Consider the following 19,764-nt stretch of genomic DNA (forward strand, 5'->3'; position numbering starts at 1 on the left):
AAAAGACTGCTTAAAGTGTATACAATTATTTTGTCTGCTACAGTTCAAGGAAAATAAAATAGCAAGACAGAACTTGTTCTTTTGTGGTTTTTTTGGGGTTATCCCAATTACAGATATTTCCACTTACATATAGCCAATACTATGCATGTACTGCAGTGTAGCAATGTAAACATCTGCCCCAAAATGTTCTGATGGCTGCATTGGGTCCACAGCAGCCTTTAGATCATTAAGTTCCTCAGAGCTCAGTGGACATTCAGTTGCAGGAACCTGGATGCCAGCATTTGTGTCACTGGGGATTAGACCGCTGCTTTCCCAGTCTATTTGTGGAATCTGTAGATTCTGTAAGAAAAGATACATTAGTAAAAAAAGAATATGAATAGATTAATAAAAAAGGAAAAAACTAAACCACATGCCTACCTCATCACACTCTTCTGAATGGTACTGCTGCCCCAGTTGCCACAGTTGATTAGGAGTGAGGTTGCCCTCTGATGAAAGAGGATGGTTGTCCCATCCATCTCTAAATATATTGAGATGGGCTTGGAGACGTGGGATGAAGGCATAGTGACAGCAGAAGATGTGGAGACTGCTGGACAGATCAAGATGCCCATCCTCTTCCAGCTGGTGCAGAACATGGTAGAAGTGGGAGGTAACCGCAGTGAACACATCCCGCCACAGTCGCTCGATTCTGTTTTGAGCAAAGGAGTGGAAAATATTTCAACATGGTCAGCACTTTAAAAGTAGCCCAAGTAATTTATATCATAATATTTATGAGGAAGGCTGCAACTTACAGATATAATGAAAACTTTTTTTCAAATAATAATTTGATAAAACAACCTTTGTGTGCACACAATAATGTGGCATAATTGCACAAAAACATTCTTAATTTTTAAAAGGGTATTTTTTCTATTATAATGATGATTTTACAGTGTAAAAAAATCTCTATTGCACAACTGTACAGTTAGTAAAAACAAAAGAGTGATATTTCAGATTTAAAAACAATAAAATAAGAACAATGATTGTTACAAAACCACATTTTACAGCCTCGGTACACACCCTAAATGATCAGTGCACAAGGGTTAAATATATCATCTAATATTAAAATTTACCGCTGATTGTGAACACTTTTACCAGCAATGAAGCTACTTCTCCCTGTTCCCCGGACAGAGAACATAAGGCAGGCCACATCTACGTTCTCCCCTCCATGATCACCCCGAACCCTGGCAAAAAAATATGTTGGTTACAAATAATGTGACAGCATACAATTTACAAATCTTTCAGATTTATATAAAATTATTTTTACATCACAACAATTTAAGCCTCTATTCTGCTTATTTCATAAATTTTCCAGCTGCAGTATTAACATCAAGTGACATCCAGCAGCATGTGTCCATAGGCTACTGGAGGTGGTACAGCATACTGTACAATATGCCAGTGGATAGTGGCACCGGCGTGCTTGTAGCATCATTCAAAAATGCTACTTTTAATGCGGTATTGGAAGTGACCCATGATATATTTATTCCTTGTGTTTTCAATTATGGGCATTTGTTGTGCTCAAAAAAATACAGCAGTATCAAAATATAGTGAACTGATAAACTGTAATAAATAGGCTACTGTAGTTTTTACTGCAGTGAACTAGTGTATTGTAGTATAATATTGCGTACCCTATAGTTGTAGAAAACTTAGTACAGTATTGGGTAAAGTAATTTGTTTACACTACTATAGCTGTTATATTACCAGCAACTAGCCTATAGAATTACCAAAACAAATTAATTCAAGTACTTTACTATAGTATGGTTGAAAAACACTATAGTATTTAGGCTACTATAGTATTTTTTTTTTCCACAAACCTGACATGTTTGAAAAAATATGACAGACTTTAATATGTTTAAATGGATTTAAAAAAAAAAAAAAAAAAAAAAAAAAAAAAACACGTCTCTAAGTTATACTATTTATTTAGGTCCACGAGACTGCGACAGTGTCAGTGTTTCGCGAAGATGTCAGTGGCACATGCCACTATCCACTGACACATGCCAATGAAGACCAGAAGTGCCACCGGATGTGCCATTGAGTCAAATGCCATGTCACTTGATGTTAATACCCCCTCTCCATTTTTTACCTCAGTGGAAATCCAAACTTCTCAACTGCCTCACGGAAAAAAGATAGTGTTGTCGAAACCAGATTGTTATTTGACACACCAAGGTACATTATCTACATTAATAAACAACAGAACAACAGAATTTTTAACAAGTATTCTACATATTAACATGTTAATATAATCTTTAAAATAGTACACCTCTTTAGTGGCATGTTTTAACAAGTTTATGAATCAAAATCACAATCATTCACTAATTCATCACTGTTCTAGTTTAAATAAGCAGTGTCTTTAAGTTACCTTCCTGGAGAAACCATCGATGCCTCCAAATATCACAATGTTATACCTTGAAAAAGTACATTTCTGTCACATATGCTGGAATGAGCATACAGTATGTACTTAATAAATACAATGTTTACTTAACTTACCGTATCAGCTTGTGGTTTGTGTCAATGTGCATCAGGGACTTTGGGCTGGGGACAGAGTATGTCCTCCTAACCACACATCCTAACTGTGACATCCTGTAAACAATACTTGCAGTGTCAACTCGATGCATCGAAGAACGGACTCTATCCCATTGTACCCGATGACCTTGTGCTCTCAGCAGCCCCATCATCATTCTGTAACCTGCATTCGGATTGCTTGTGTGGATTGTTGCCACGAGTGCATCTAGCTCTGCATCTGTAATGTTGCTGTAGGTTGCCTTCACAGACAATCCCCATTCCCCCATGCGTCTATGAATGGTAAACTTGGACACCCCTAGCAACCTTGCAATGCATGTCACAGGCAATCCTAATGTAAGCAGCTGGGATACAGAGTCCTCAGAAATCAGAATCCGTGGACGGCCATTTTTTCCTCTCTCTTGGGAAACCATGATGTGTGGATCCGTGTTAGAATTTCTTACGGCCATCTGGTGTACTTGATGAAGTGCATCATACAGTTCATTCGGAATGAGTATCTGATTTGAGATGGCACTGAAGATGACCAGCTCCTGAGAACATGTAAACTCTAAGAAATCAAGGTCAAGAGGAATGCGTTCCAGCCACAGTGACAGACGGGTATAAAGCCGTTGTAATAAATGGTTCAACAACAATTCCTGGAAGATAATATTAATATATTAGTAAAAACAAACAAAAAAAAAAAACATTAATATTATTGAAATGTAAATTATTTGTAAATCCTACAATTCATCTAACAAGGCCTTTTTATGTATTATAAGCTTTAGTATTTTCAATAGGTAAAGGCATGGGGAGTAGTAAAAAGATCACATTGGGACACTCTGGAATACTTCATTATGATGTGTAATAAACAAGATGTACAGTCAATTGGCCATTGTCTCAAAATAAACAAAATTTAGTGTGATAACTGTGCAGCACTTCGCGTTGGTGTTCTAACTTAATCACCTTATTATTTATTACATCAAAGAAAATGCCTTGAATAGTGAATTATGTTGAGCATTTACACCTAATAAATACTATCTATGGCAAAACGTTATTTTCGTGTGGGAAATAGACTTCATCCGTAATACAGTATATCAGTCAAGGAATAATTATTTTATTTTGAAACTGTTTTAATAACTATTTCAAAGAAAAACTTACCCTGGAATTGCTCGATGCCTCCATCGCGATGAAAGGCTGCTACATGGACCACCAAAACGGCGCGATCTGCTCTATGTAGTGACGTCATCGCGTACAAAAACGTCCCATTTCATTGGTTGACTCCAACCAATAAACGACTTTACTACTCTTTTACTGTAATAATGCTGCGTTCCAGGCAGGTTTTTGAGCCCGTAAGTCATGACTTCAAATCACGACTCGCGACTTTGTAGCGTTCCAGGAAAGTCACGCCAAACTGCAAAAGTGTAAACAAACCAACATGGCGGACCGTACGGGGCTTATGCTCATTAAAAATTATTTCTATCGCAGGTGCTTACTCCTTGCTTATTTGAAAGAGAAACATAGGAGGAAAACGGCGCATAAGGCAAGTGAAGCTGTTATACCTTTTATTTTACGTTATTTTACCGTGCACTTGCATACGTAGGGGCTGCCATTGTTGTTTCGCGGGCTATGTGACGTCAGAACCCGTAACTGGGAGTACATCGATCTAGTACGAGTTCACAGGTGAGAAGTCACGGGTTTGACTGCTGTTCCAGTGCACTTTCACGGGTAGAAGGTTGGAAAAACACGGGTTACGGGTTGCCTGGAACGCGGCATAAAAAACCCGTTAAAACCGTTAAAACTAATGATATTTTAATTAAAATATTGTCTCATACATATGCATAAAAATGTCGCACTGGCTGGCGTTGTTCATTGGTCAGGCATCGACCAATAAAACGGCTTCAATACCCCTCCCCCACCTCCCCCCGCCCCCCGCTCCCCCGCTCTCTGCTCTCTCACATCTGCTTTCAAGTGCACAAGTAAGTTTTGCACCAGGAATATCGCAAAAAGAGTAGCAAAAGTCAAAGCGCCAGGAATTGAACTTGTACTGCCAGATCTGAGAGGTTGTAAGTGCCGACTTGAAGCTGTACAGTGAAACTGAAGTAAAGTGCAAAAGTAAATATGTCACACACATTTGTGTCTGTCATTTTGTATTTGTGAATGCCATTTTACACATTTGTAACTATTAATCTGCAACTACAACTTCGTAAAACGGGTGTTTTGATTGTTGTCTGTGTGTGCAAATCAAAACATTCAGCGTTTCGCGTCAGGGTTGTGAGTGTAAATTTCAATTTACAAATACAAATATTAATGCTACAAGTTCTCACATTCAAATCAGCAACCTCTCATGTTTTGCTACTGATTTACTTCCATAGTCTTTTGGCAGCAGCATCCCCTGTGGTTCAGTTGGGCCTGCTCAACATGAGGCCATTCCAGTGGTGGCAGAGGCTTTTGTGCACTGCGTCCGTGGATGAGGCTCCATTTCCTTCACAGAGGAGTCTAGCTTGGGGTGTTTTGTTGTCGCAAGACTATCACGACAGTTGCAACCCCCACAGGCTGGGGTGCAGTCTATCAGGGACGTCTGACCTTTGTTGCTTGGACACAGGTGCATCGACACTGGCACATAAATCGTTTGGTGATGCTGGCAGTGTTTCTCTGAGGTGTTATCACATAATTGTCAGAACGGACAACATGAGAGGCGAGCATTTGGATGTCCTGCCCAATGTCCTGTACTTACCACATAGACCAGCTGATCTGTCCGTCACAGACTGCGTGACTTCGCCACTTCCTATGAATTTTCTTTCTCGACTAAGCGACCAATAAAATTTTGGTTATTAAGCCTGTTCTCGTCGAGTAATGGTTAGTCAACTATTAGGGGGCAGCCCTAGTAGTTTCATACCTGAATCGCCAAGGGGGACTATGTTCTTACCCTCTGTACAGACTGGCAAGGAGTGTTCTTCTTCAGTCAGAGCGGTTCATGTCCCAGGTCATCTGAACCTGGGAAGGGACCTACTCTCAGGGCAGGACCTGGAGACTGGAGAATGGAGGTTACATCCTCCAGGTGGTGAGCCTCGTATGGCAGACATTTGGCCGAGCGGAAGTGGACTTGTTTGCTTCAAGCTTGATTACGTATTGCCCACTCTCGTATTCCCTGTCTCCTCCATCGCCTCTGGGACTGGATGCTCTGGCTCAAGAGTGGTCCAGTACCAGACTTTATGCCTTCCCGCTGATCCATTTGCTCTCAGCGGTTTTGCTCAGAGTACGGGCGGACGAAGTGGAACATCTGTTGCTGGTGGCCCCATTCTGGCCCACTCAGATGTGGTTCTGCAACTGTATATACCCCTTAGTATTCCACTGTACCACCTGTGGTACAAATTCCATTCAAAAGAGACCTTAGGAATAAGGTAAAAAAAATGTTCAAACTGTTTTTATGAGTAAAAAGTATAAACAGCCATTGCCAGAATTTAAAAAATTAATTTCTTCCTGATTTTGCTATACACACTGGAGGTTTTTATATTGGACTAACTAATTGTGTATTGTATTTCTGGATTCTGCTGATCAAAATTGTCACTGGACTTCTATTTTACTATTGTTAACATTTAAAATAATGTGTATAATGTTTAATGTTAATGACTATTTTCAAATAAATGAAAGTGCCTAATTCAATTGAAGAGCATGTGAAGTTATTTTTAGCAGGGACATACATTTAACATTAACTCTGACCCTTTCAGAATCAGACAATAGCAAACCAATATAACCAATATATTACATTATAATTTATGTTATTAGACTTTGTAAAAACTGACAGATCAAATAATCTAAACCCCCAACAATAAAGCAAATCACAGCACTTGTTGCTATTGATATAGTATGGTGTTTCTGAGGAATGGATGACTACATGTCGTGTCACCAGAGATGTCAAAAGTACACTTTTTACTTTTTCAGTTTACTTTTTTCAGTAATTTTCTTTCTTGAAAGTTTTACTGTGACCTAGGCCTGGGTATGTTCCTATGGTTGCATCAAAAACGCAAAATGCGGGCAGTGGAATAGGGGAAAAGTGCAAGGTCTCGAGACTCGTTTTTTAAAAGTTGAACTGATTTGAACTTGAGTGTCGTGTTTTTAGAACGCCGCGTCATGCGCCAGATGCTGCAAAAGACGCAAGATGCGAGCGCAACGGTATACATGTTCGTCTATCACCTATTTACATAGAAAAACAATGAAAAAGTAGCACATTGGAATGGAAAAACGCGTTCTGTGTGAACGGCCCCATAGTTTTTCATTAATGACATCATCATTGACTAGTCGACGTTGACTTGACTTTAATTACATAAATGGCGACTTTAAAAAATCTGAAGTTGTTCAACCCCTAGCATCAACCCCATTTCACTTCCAGAAGGTGGTCTTGGAGGCTTTTTCCCCTCTTGATTTGGGGACTAAGAATGACATATCACTTCTTGGTCTATGCCTGGTGAGGGCTTTGAAGATCTACGTTGACCACACATTTCAGTGGTAATTGGCAGATCCACAATCCATCTGGCCAAATGTTTGTATGTTTTGGCAGCGAAAACAAAGGAGCTGCCGTCACCAAACAGAGAATGTCTCATTGGGTGATTGAGGCTGTTTCTGCGGCCTATAAGGCGCATGGCACGGCTTCACCAGGTGTACACGCTCATTCCACCAGAGGAATGTCTTTTTCTCAGGCTCTTTTTAAAAGCTCGGTGTTGGACCGCAGTAAAGATAGTTTGCGGTTTGATATTCAGATTTCTTTTGGCTATAAATACGCAGTGCGCTGTCATAGACATGCAAATAATACCGAATATCGTTCTCCATGATTTGTGAATTAAGGTGACGCTGTCCTTTGGGCCGAAATCAGTTTTTTTTTTCGTAGCGACTCTTAATTTTATAATGGCTATATCTCCAAATGTTGGACACTTAGAGGAATGAAACTGGTGTCATCTTCACCAGCTTGATCTGTGAATTTTTTCACAGCAAAGCTCTTGTCCGTAAACCCCTTGGTAAGTCCGCCAGTAAGGAATGTGAAATAAAGGCGTTCTTCATGTTTAACGTCTATTACCAATGAACACGCAGACTGCTGGAATAAAATAACATTGTTTTAGGTCGAGCTCGATTTGTGAAAACTTTCACAATAGCATTTTATCTCGTGGTCGTGTTTCTCTTTGCTCGGCCCCCCGTTTTTTGTATAATATGATATATATATATATATATATATATATATATATATATATATATATATATATATATTATATAAATGACCTTGTACAGATAATGTACATCACTATTCTCATCTGTGAAAACTTTCACAGTTCAGTACGGGTCAGCTGACCCTTCCCTGGGTCACTAGCATCATTATTCTGATCTGTGAAAACTTTCACAGTTCAGTACGGGTCAGCTGACCCTTCCCTGGGTCACTAACATCACTATTCTGATCTGTGAAAACTTTCACAGTTCAGTACGGGTCAGCTGACCCCTCCCTGGGTCACTAACATCAATATTTTGATCTGTGAAAACTTTCACAGTTCAGTACGGGTCAGCTGACCCATCCCAGGGTCATGTACATCGCTATTCTGATCTGTGAAAACTTTCACAGTTCAGTACGGGTCAGCTGACCCTTCCCTGGGTCACTAGCATTACTTTTCTGATCTGTGAAAACTTTCACAGTTCAGTACGGGTCAGCTGACCCTTCCCTGGGTCATGTACATCACTATTCTGACCTGTGAAAACTTTCACAGTTCAGTACGGGTCAGCTGACCCTTCCCTGGGTCACTAGCATCACTATTCTGATCTGTGAAAACTTTCACAGTTCAGTACGGGTCAGCTGACCCTTCCCTGGGTCACTAACATCACTATTCTGATCTGTGAAAACTTTCACAGTTCAGTACGGGTCAGCTGACCCCTCCCTGGGTCACTAACATCAATATTTTGATCTGTGAAAACTTTCACAGTTCAGTACGGGTCAGCTGACCCATCCCAGGGTCATGTACATCGCTATCTGCTAGTGACCCAGGGATGGGTCAGCTGACCCGTACTGAACTGTGAAAGTTTTCAAAGGTCAGAATAGTGATGTACATGACCCACGGAAGGGTCAGCTGACCCGTACTGAACTGTGAAAATTTTCACAGATCAGAAAAGTGATGCTAGTGACCCTGGGATGGGTCAGCTGACCCGTACTGAACTGTGAAAGTTTTCACAGATCAGAAAAGTGATGCTAGTGACTCTGGGATGGGTCAGCTGACCCGTACTGAACTGTGAAAGTTTTCACAGATCACAAAAGTGATGCTAGTGACCCAGGGATGGGTCAGCTGACCCGTACTGAACTGTGAAAGTTTTCACAGATCAGAATAGCAATGTTAGTGACCCAGGGAAGGGTCAGCTGACCCGTACTGAACTGTGAAAGTTTTCAAAGGTCAGAATAGTGATGTACATGACCCAGGGAAGGGTCAGCTGACCCGTACTGAACTGTGAACATTTTCACAGATCAGAAAAGTGATGCTAGTGACCCTGGGATGGGTCATCTGACCTGTACTGAACTGTGAAAGTTTTCACAGATCAGAAAAGCGATGCTAGTGACCCAGGGATGGGTCAGCTGACCCGTACTGAACTGTGAAAGTTTTCACAGATCAGAATAGTGATGTACATGACCCAGGGAAGGGTCAGCTGACCCGTACTGAACTGTGAAAATTTTCACAGATCAGAAAAGTGATGCTAGTGACCCTGGGATGGGTCAGCTGACCCGTACTGAACTGTGAAAATTTTCACAGATCAGAAAAGTGATGCTAGTGACCCTGGGATGGGTCAGCTGACCTGTACTGAACTGTGAAAGTTTTCACAGATCAGAAAAGTGATGCTAGTGACCCAGGGATGGGTCAGCTGACCCATACTGAACTGTGAAAGTTTTCACAGATCAGAATAGTGATGTACATGGCCCAGGGAAGGGTCAGCTGACCCGTACTGAACTGTGAACGTTTTCACAGATCAGAAAAGTGATGCTAGTGACCCTGGGATGGGTCAGCTGACCCGTACTGAACTGTGAAAGTTTTCACAGATCAGAAAAGTGATTCTAGTGACCCTTGGATGGGTCAGCTGACCCGTACTGAACTGTGAAAGTTTTCACAGGTCAGAATAGTGATGTACATGACCCAGGGAAGGGTCAGCTGACCCGTACTGAACTGTGAAAGTTTTCACAGGTCAGAATAGTGATGTACATGACCCAGGGAAGGGTCAGCTGACCCGTACTGAACTGTGAAAATTTTCACAGATCAGAAAAGTGATTCTAGTGACCCTTGGATGGGTCAGCTGACCCGTACTGAACTGTGAAAGTTTTCACAGGTCAGAATAGTGATGTACATGACCCAGGGAAGGGTCAGCTGACCCGTACTGAACTGTGAAAGTTTTCACAGGTCAGAATAGTGATGTACATGACCCAGGGAAGGGTCAGCTGACCCGTACTGAACTGTGAAAGTTTTCACAGGTCAGAAAAGTGATGCTAGTGACCCTGGGATGGGTCAGCTGACCCGTACTGAACTGTGAAAGTTTTCACAGGTCAGAAAAGTGATGCTAGTGACCCAGGGAAGGGTCAGCTGACCCGTACTGAACTGTGAAAGTTTTCACAGATCAGAATAGCGATGTTAGTGACCCAAGGAAGGGTCAGCTGACCCGTACTGAACTGTGAAAGTTTTCACAGATCAGAAAAGTTATGTACATGACCCAGGGAAGGGTCAGCTGACCCGTACTGAACTGTGAAAGTTTTCACAGATCAGAATAGCGATGTTAGTGACCCAGGGAAGGGTCAGCTGACCCGTACTGAACTGTGAAAGTTTTCACAGATCAGAATAGCGATGTTAGTGACCCAGGGAAGGGTCAGCTGACCCGTACTGAACTGTGAAAGTTTTCAGATCAGAAAAGTGATTCTAGTGACCCTGGGATGGGTCAGCTGACCCGTACTGAACTGTGAAAGTTTTCACAGATCAGAATAGTGATGTACATGACCCTGGGATGGGTCAGCTGACCCGTACTGAACTGTGAAAGTTTTCACAGATCAGAATAGTGATGTACATTATCTGTACAAGGTCATTTATATAATATACATTTATATAACATATATATATATATATCATATTTTATATATTTATTTATTTATTTATTTATTTATTTATTTATCTATCATATTATACAAAAAACGGGGGGCAGAGCAAAGAGAAACACGACCACGAGATAAAATGCTATTGTGAAAGTTTTCACAAATCGAGCTCGACCTAAAACAATGTTATTTTATTCCAGCAGTCTGCGTGTTCATTGGTAATAGACGTTAAACATGAAGAACGCCTTTATTTCACATTCCTTACTGGCGGACTTACCAAGGGGTTTACGGACAAGAGCTTTGCTGTGAAAAAATTCACAGATCAAACTGGTGAAGATGACACCAGTTTCTATGGCGGCATTTTAATGCCATTAATGACCGAGCGCACAATTGATGCTTGCGCGCGCAGTAAATCACTTCCGCGAGAGGATAACAGATCTGCACGCGAGGAAACGGGAGCCCGCAAGCTCATTTTAAACCCGCGCGCGCGCATGACATCTCCTCTGTGCGCAGATCAAGCCCTCGCGTGCTCGGACAAGATTCGCAGCACGCGCGTCATCATTCCCCACACTCGCGCTCAATCTTCTATTTCGCTCGCGCGAACACTTTTGATTTTTGTCAGTCGTGGGGCGGGACTTTACTTATTTCAGTGTAAGCTCAAATGTCATTGGTCAATTCAGTTTTTCCAGAAGTCTGTTTTGATTGGACGTCTGTTGTAAAACGATTAGACATGGCTTCATCAATGCAGAGCCATCATGGCTCTGCATCAATGGACCAGATGCAAGTGAGTTAAACTTTATTTATTAACTGATTGATTGCATTATTATTATAATATGGCCTACCATATACATTAACTTGATTTATTATTATTTTTATGGAGCTGTAGCTGCTGGGGAAATAAGAGAACACATATTATATTTGCTGTAGTTCACCGCTACATTACCACTATACTTCCACTAATCTGTTTACCCAGCCAAAATTATATCAGTTCTGAGAACTACAGAAATGTCAAAAGTGTCAATTAAATAGTTGTAACTATGATTCTAAATCCAGAATTGCTTCATGTGGCTTTGGATGAAAGATACATCACTTGTTCATATCAGCAAGAGTTGTTGTGTAAGCTTTTTGTTATCATTCTTTGTCAGTTTAATATATTATCAGGTTAATATATTTTCCATTAAATACAGTATAAAATGGTTTCAGCATTTCACTCTGTTGAAAGGTTGCAGTTAAAGTTAAGATACAGTACACAGTATGAATGATCATACCCCCCGAAACCCAATTTAGAAATCTTTATATCTAAGACATATTTCGTTTTTTTGTTGTTGTTTTTGTATACTATCATGGGTAAACAGATACTGTTTAGTGGAAGTATAATGATAATGTAGCGGTGAACTACTAGGCTATGTGTTATCATTTTTCCCCAGCAGCTACAGCTCCATAAAAATAATAAATCAAGTTAATATAGTATCTAATAAGGACATATAATAATAATAATGCAATCAATCAGTCAATCAATAAATAAAGTTTAACTCACGTGCATAATACTAGTAAGTGTTTTGGACCATACTATAGTAAAGTGTAGTATACTGTATACATTATACTATTTACAACACTTTGTTAATGAATGCTTCAGTATACAGTGTATTAACTATGATGAACTGATAAACTGTACTGTATAGGCTACTTTAGTTTTTACTACAGTAAACTCTAGTGTATATTGTAGTAATATACCCTATAGTTGTAGAAAACTATAGTATTTGGGTAATTTGTTTATATTACCCTCAACAACTATAGAATTACCACAGCAAATAAAAGTACTATACTATACTATGGTTCAAAAAAACTATAGTATTTACGATAAATTACTATAGTATTTTTTTCATCTGGTCCAAGCCATGTCTAATCATTTTACAACAGGCGTCCAATCAAAACAGACTTCTGGAAAAACTGAATTGACCAATGACAATTGAGGTTACACTGAAATAAGTAAAGTCCCGCCCCACGACTGACAAAAATCAAAAGTGTTCGCGCGAGCGAAATAGAAGATTGAGCGCGAGTGTGGGGAATGATGACGCGCGTGCTGCGAATCTTGTCCGAGCACGCGAGGGCTTGATCTGCGCGCAGAGGAGATGTCATGCGCGCGCGCGGGTTTAAAATGAGCTTGCGGGCTCCCGTTTCCTCGCGTGCAGATCTGTTATCCTCTCGCACTGCGCGCGCAAGCATCAATTGTGCGCTCGGTCATTAATGGCATTAAAATGCCGCCATAGATGACCGCAGTAAAGATAGTTTGCGGTTTGATATTCAGATTTATTTTGGCTATAAATACGCAGTGCGCTGTCATAGACATGCAAATAATACCGAATATCGTTCTCCATGATTTGTGAATTAAGGTGACGCTGTCCTTTGGGCCGAAATCAGGGTTTTTTTTCGTAGCGACTCTTAATTTTATAATGGCTATATCTCCAAATGTTGGACACTTAGAGGAATGAAACTTATGGTATATTGTTCCCATAGCGACAGTACGCAGCATTGAGGGAACCCATGAAAAGGAACGTCTTGGTTACGTATGTAACCTTGGTTCTCTGAATAGGGAACAGTGGTGGGAAAAGTACTAAAAAAATGTATTTAAATAAAAGTATTGCTACTTAAGAAATAATTTAGAGTACAAGTAGAAGTACTGATAAATAATATGACTCAAGTAAGAGTAAATAAGTAGTTTGCTGAAAAACTACTCAAGTTACTACATAACAAAGAACTTTAGTATTATTTTTCTATTTTTGTATTAAACCTCTGTCAAAATCACACCATTACACTCAAACCCATGTTCGCACTGCTGCTGAGCCAGAAAGAGCAGTTGTCATGTACAGTTTAGGTATCAAACAGCTTCAAAAACAGTGTTTTCAACCACTCAGTATCATCATTTCTTTGTTACAAATATTCATTTATCTCAGAAGTACTGGGGAAAAAAGTTTATAGTTTGGATATAAAAACTACAGTTGTGAGCAAAATAGAGCAAAAACACATTTTGAATGCAACTATGTCAACAATGTCGATTACATTGTTACACCACTGGGTGGTGACAAATGCCTGTAAAATGTATATATTGAACATTTGAAATTGAATGATCTATTCTGTTTTCCCTCAATGCTTTTTTCCTGCATATGATCCCATTAGGGTCCATTCTCAGGAAATAGGACATTTCGTTTCACTGTTATGCAGATGACACACAAATGTATCTGCCACTGAAACGGAAAGATGCCAGACCTTTAAAACCTCTGTTTGACTGCCTCAAAGACATTAAAGATTGGATGGCCCTACGTTTTTTACATTTTAATGAGAGCAAGACTGAAATCATGATATTTGATTCGAACTGTACTAATAAGGCCTCTAACACTGATTTAGGCCCTTTGCTTCCCTATGTTCACTGTTAAAAATCTGGGTGTAATAATGGATATGGATTTTAAACTTGACAAACAAATAAACTCTGTAGTCAAGTTTTTAGCAGTTAAGGCTTTTATCTAAAGTTAAGCCTTTTTTGTCATTTAATGATTTTGAAAGTCTTAAAAATGTTTTTATTTCATCTCGTTTATTGTAATGCCCTCTATGTTGGTGTTAACCAGGCCTCCCTCTCACGCGTGCAGTCAGTGCAGATTGCTGCAGCTTGACTTTTAACACAAACACGTAAATGGGAACATATTTTCCCCATATTGGCTTCCCTACATTGGCTTCACCATTATAAACTTTGGAAGAGTAAGGATATTATTTAATATATCTCAGATTGTGTTTGTCTGAAAGAAGAAGGTCATATACACCTAGGATGGCTTGAAGGTGAGTAAATCATGGGATAATTTTCATTTTTGGGTGAACTATCCTTTTAATGTACACTGCAGTAAGCTAGATCAATATTAGGCATGGTAAAACATGGTACCCTCTGTCAGTCAAGAAAACGAGATTTAAACAATAAGACCTACTGCCCTGCAAACAAGCCTGCACTGGCCCTTTACGGGCCCACTTAGGGCTGCCCACGCAGGGCCCCTGAGAATTTGCTCATTGACAAAACGTTGGCCCTGCATGGTCATCCCTTACTTAGCCTCCAGGAAGCTTTAGCGCTGTTTTATTGAAAATAATAAAGTTTGAAGTCACCGTTATGGAGGTAAGCACTTGCTTTAGTTGGGCACTTGACCCTTGATTTCTTAACTTTAACTTATGTTATTTAGATACCTCTTATAGTACATTTGAACCCATAGTGTACTACAAGTGGCAACTAAATATATTTTTTAAATACAGAGATAGTATATTAAAAGCACATTTTAGTTCATATTTCATGGTGTCTCAAAATAACTAATTTGAGTACACTTAGATGTTCTTAATATTATCTTAAAAATAATTTTTAGTATATTAAGCACAAAATTAGTGCGTGAAAATAGAGCACTTGAAGTACATAATAGAAGTGTAAATTTTTTTTCACCTGGGATAGCTTTGTGCAACAGACAAACAGAGACAAGAAACCAGTGTCTTTTAGTAGAGGAGGACAGTGGACCTCTCATTTTACCCCTACTGGTGACAAACGTAATTGCACGTCTAAAATTCAATTTATTTTTATAATAACTTTCTTCAGCAGGAAGATAGAAACGTGAAACAAGTGCCAATCAATAGAGGGGGACAGTGGACAACTTTCACAACCTTTCAGTTCACCATAGTGGCTGATTAGGGAATTGCATGTTCAAAATTAACCTTCTTTTTGTAATAGCTTTTTCCATTAGGGAGACAGAGAAACCAGTGTCCAGTGTCAATCAGTAGAGGAGGACAATGGACAACTTTCACAACCTTTATTTTTACCCCTGCTGGTGGAAAAGGGAATGGGAAAAGGGAAATTTTCCTGATAATTCACTCACCCCCATGTCATCCAAGATGTTCATGTCTTTCTTTCTTCAGTCGAAAATAAATTAAGGTTTTTGATGAAAACATTCCAGGATTATTCTCCTTATAGTGGACTTCAATGGCCTCCAAACGGTTGAACGGAGACCAGTGTTATAGAGGGGCGCAGTGGACATATTTCTCAACCTCTCTTTATACCCCTACTGGTGGAAAAGGGAATTATTAAAAATTTAAAAAAAATTAACATTATTTTTGTAATAGCTTTGTGCAACAGACAGACAGACATGAAAGTAGTGTCTTTCAGTACAAGGGGTCTTTCACAGCCTCTCTTTTTACCCTTACTGGTTGAATATGGAATTGCATGTGCAAAATAAACTTTCTTTTTGCCATAGCTTTCTTCAGCAGGAAGAAAGAGACATGAGACCAGTGTTATAGAGGGGGGCAGTGGACACATTTCTCAACCTCTCTTTATACCCCTGCTGTTGGAAAAGGAATTGCATGTTGAAAATTAACATTTTTGTAATAGCTTTTGCATCAGGGAGAAAGAGACATAAAACCAGTGCCCATCAATAGAGGGGGACAGTTTACATTTCACAACCTCTCTTTTTACCCTTGTGGCTGATTAGGGAACTGCATGTTCAAAATTAACTTTCTTTTTGAAATAGCTTTTTCAACCCTCAAGTAGTTCTAAACCTGTCTGAATTTCTTTGTTCTGCTGAACACAAAGAAAGACATTTGGAAGAATGTCAGTAACCAAACAGATCTCGCCCCCCCATTTACTACCATAGTAGGGGAAATAAATACTATGGTAGTCAATGGGGGTGATATCTGTTTGGTTTGGTTCACTAGGTTCATGCTGTCATGCGTGTTTTGTAAGCATTTGGTTTATGTTTTCATTGGCCAGGCATTCTTGTGTTGCGTTCTGTGTAGCATGCGGCTCGTGTTTTATATGCCGCGTGTTTTCATGTCACGTTTTGAGTGAACACGTAGCTTGTGAGTGTTCTCATTAGCTGTTTGTGTCTTGTTTTGTTTGAGCAAATTGCTTGTGATTTGTGTTTGCTGGCCAAGTGCTCTCATGCCTATTTTCTTGACCACGCCCACGCCTTGTTACCTGATTATTGGTTCATTTGCCCCACGGCTCTCCCTCGTTTACCTTGTTTGCTACCCTATTTATTCTCCTTGTGTTTGCAGTCCTGTTTGAGTTTGTTGTCTGATGTTACCTGTCGTGTACCTTGCCTGATCCTGTCCTGCCTTGCCCAGTCCAGTTTCCAGTTGTGTTTTCCCCGACAGGGTAGTTTTTGTTGTTGGTTTTTGTTTTTTTACTAATAAAAAGCCCATTTCCTTCCTGAGATTAAGTCCTCGCCTCATCCCTTACCTCAAACCTGAAATATATAATGTGTTACATAGATGTATTTTCATAGTAGTATTTAAAAGTGAATTTTAAAACAAATCTCTTCTTCTTTCCAGATCATTGGGATGGTTACCCTTTTGATGGACCAAATGGTTTTCTGGTTTCCCTCCATTTGAGGGCATTGTGGTGATGCCCATTTTGATGATGAGATGTTCTTGTACAGATGTCGTCAAAGTTAGGATTCATCTGGAGTCTCCAGTTTGTACAAATGCTTAAAATAAAAACAAACTGTTTTTGCATTCCTACTTACTGTATTCCTCAGGTTACAATTTGTTCCTGGTTGCTGCCCATGAGTTTGGATACTCTAGGGCTTGAACATTCCCGGGATCCTGGTGCACTGATGTATCCTACGTTTACAGAGATGTCGATACCTTCTCCCTCCCTCAAGATAGTGTAGATGAAATCCAGTCTTTTTATGGTAAGATATTACAAATTACATGTTGAACACGATGGTTCAAAAGACCCTGAAAGTGGCGTTTGTAATGATTTGACTTATCGAACAGGCCCAAACCCTGATGTCCACCCTGATGATACAAAACCCACACCACCAGTTACCCCAAACACATGTGATCCCAACCTGGTCCTGGATGCTGTCGCCATGCTCCGCGGAGAGATTATGTTCTTCAAGGGCAGGTAAACAAATGTCGATGTGAGCTTATGATAGTTATATGACTTGTCGGATCTGACGTCTCTGACTATCGGGTGTCTGGCTTTATTCCCAGCTTCTTCTGCCACATTTATCCCCTGAGCACAACCGCTGAACTACATCTCATTAAAAGCTTCTGGCCTGAGATTCCAGACCATATTGATGCAGCATCTGAGAGTCCATTTTAGGACAAAGCCTTTTTCAAAGGTAAAAAAAACAATTGAATATAAGAATCTGAAACACTCTTCCAAAAGAAGTTCCAAATGTGGGTTTTCACATCGATGCTATAGAAGAAACTCAATGGGTTCCCCAAAGAACTGTTCACTGAGAAGAACCATTTTAAGAACATTTTAATAATCAAAAGAAACTTTTGTCCATTAGAAAGGTTCCTTGAGTGTTAAAGGTTCTTCATGGAACCATAGATGCCAATAAAGAACCTTTATTTTTTTAGAGTGAAGATAACTACATGTCATATGACAAATTAAGGTCTTTGCTCTCTATGGTTATGATGTGGCACAGGGTTATCCCAAAAGTTTTAGCATGTTCCGTTTGCCAAAAAATGAAGAAAATCAACGCAGTCCTCTACGATGAGACCAGCTACAAAATCCTGTTTTTTGCTGAAAGCCAGATTTATAGGTCAGTAAATCGGTCTGAACGAGTTAGCCTTGTCATCTTTTTCAATAGTCTTCAAGTAACAAGAATTTATTTTGTGCAGTTATGATGAGGAACAACATCGAATGGAGAAAGGTTATCCTAAACCAGTAGAAGTTGTTTTCCCTGGAATGACAGGGAAGGTGACCGCAGCCTTCCAGTACAAAGGTGAGGGTTTTACAAAATGTAACAAGAGAAAATCTAAAATAAAATCCCATCTAACTCTGTCTTTCATGATCATTTTTAGGTTTCAACTATCTCTTCAGCGGATCAAAGGTTTTCGAGTTTGGCTCCTACAACAACAAGCTGTTCCGTGTTCTGAACAACAATTATTTCTTGCCATGTTAATCCGTTAATGTTGAGTTTTTCTTTAAAGCTTATGAATATACTGCCTTTCTGAAAGAACCATCAGTATTTTAAAGTAAATTGAGTAACTTTTTAAACTTATTTTACTGAAAAATGTATAGGTAGTCTAGTATTGTTTAAAAGAGTGTTTGTGCAACAAGTAAAACTTGTTCTGACTGAGCAGTTAATAATCTTAATCTTTTGTTATTCATTTTTGCCTCTTTATTAATCGTGCCTGACACCAAAGGTGGGAGTGTAAAGTAGGGGAGATTGAGAGACAGGATAAAAGTCTATACAACATATACACTGCTCTTTGTATATTCTCATAATTTTTTCAAATTAAAATCTTGTCATGTTGTTTATCAACATGTTTAAGGCAGGAAACATTTCCTACACACCTATAAAAGAAAAAAAACTTGTGTTTGGGATAAGAACAAAGGACATATCAGCTGTTTTCAAGGGCGATGTCTATATAACATTAATTTAATGACAGTTTAAGATGTTTACTGCAATATTCTCCATATATCTATGTCACCTAAATCCACAATCACCACTTAGTTGTCCTACTGACTCATTTGAGCCTCCACCTAATCCTTTTAAGGATATGAGAGCAGGTGGTTTTAGTGTGTGTATTTTATTAATTTATATAAAAAATTGTGAGTAAAACATATAAATGGCCAAATTCCCTGCAAAAACCATCACATTTAAATTTAATAAAAAATAAATAAAAAAAAGTTACTTACTTCCTGATCTTGTTATTAGCCATGTGCACTGGTTGGTTTTATATTGGACTTTATACTATTTAGTTGATTTAAGTTGAAAAAGACAATCCTGTAAAACATTTTTTAAAACATTATTTCCATGTTGCCCTTGTTTGTGTTTATAATACATAGAAATGCATAGAAATGCTGATTAAAAAAAAGGCATGAGAAAAAATATAATACAGATATTTGGGCGAGGAGAAAAGGCTGTGTCAATAAAGTTGAAAATCCTGCTGTTATTGTCTTGCTGTCAGTTTGATGGTTTACTCACAGAAGTTTGTAGTGGATAATTTCACCTGTTGCTCAACACCTCACCGTTTTAAGAGTATATAAGTCTTTATCGGACTCTTGTCAATCAGAAGCTCAAGATCGTAAGAAGCAACTCACAACATGAGGATTCAACTGTGTTTTCTTGCAAGCCTGGTGCTTGTTATTCACGCAG

The 19,764-nt window shown here is 39.3% G+C and overlaps 1 protein-coding gene and 1 pseudogene across 2 annotated transcripts; one reads left to right on the forward strand and one right to left on the reverse strand.

Moving 5' to 3' along the window:
* Positions 1 to 98: 98 nt before the first annotated feature.
* Positions 99 to 3,922, reverse strand: LOC125262256. Of its 2 annotated transcripts, none has more exons than XM_048180930.1 (6): positions 2,521 to 3,922; positions 2,393 to 2,438; positions 2,117 to 2,208; positions 1,129 to 1,217; positions 418 to 685; positions 99 to 339 (listed from the first exon to the last, which is right to left on the reverse strand). In XM_048180930.1, exons 1-6 carry the CDS (start codon positions 3,000 to 3,002, stop codon positions 318 to 320), a joined length of 999 nt encoding a protein of 332 aa, XP_048036887.1. In that variant the 5' UTR covers positions 3,003 to 3,922; the 3' UTR covers positions 99 to 317. The 2 variants fall into 2 exon arrangements, with proteins under 2 accessions (XP_048036887.1, XP_048036886.1); XM_048180929.1 differs by having other exon boundaries at positions 100 to 339; positions 1,107 to 1,217.
* A 1,526-nt stretch (positions 3,923 to 5,448) lies between these two features.
* Positions 5,449 to 18,915, forward strand: LOC125262698 (annotated as a pseudogene).
* Positions 18,916 to 19,764: the final 849 nt, after the last annotated feature.

Source organism: Megalobrama amblycephala, linkage group LG2 (genome assembly GCF_018812025.1).
Source record: "Megalobrama amblycephala isolate DHTTF-2021 linkage group LG2, ASM1881202v1, whole genome shotgun sequence".
Classification (NCBI taxonomy): Eukaryota; Metazoa; Chordata; class Actinopteri; order Cypriniformes; family Xenocyprididae; genus Megalobrama; species Megalobrama amblycephala.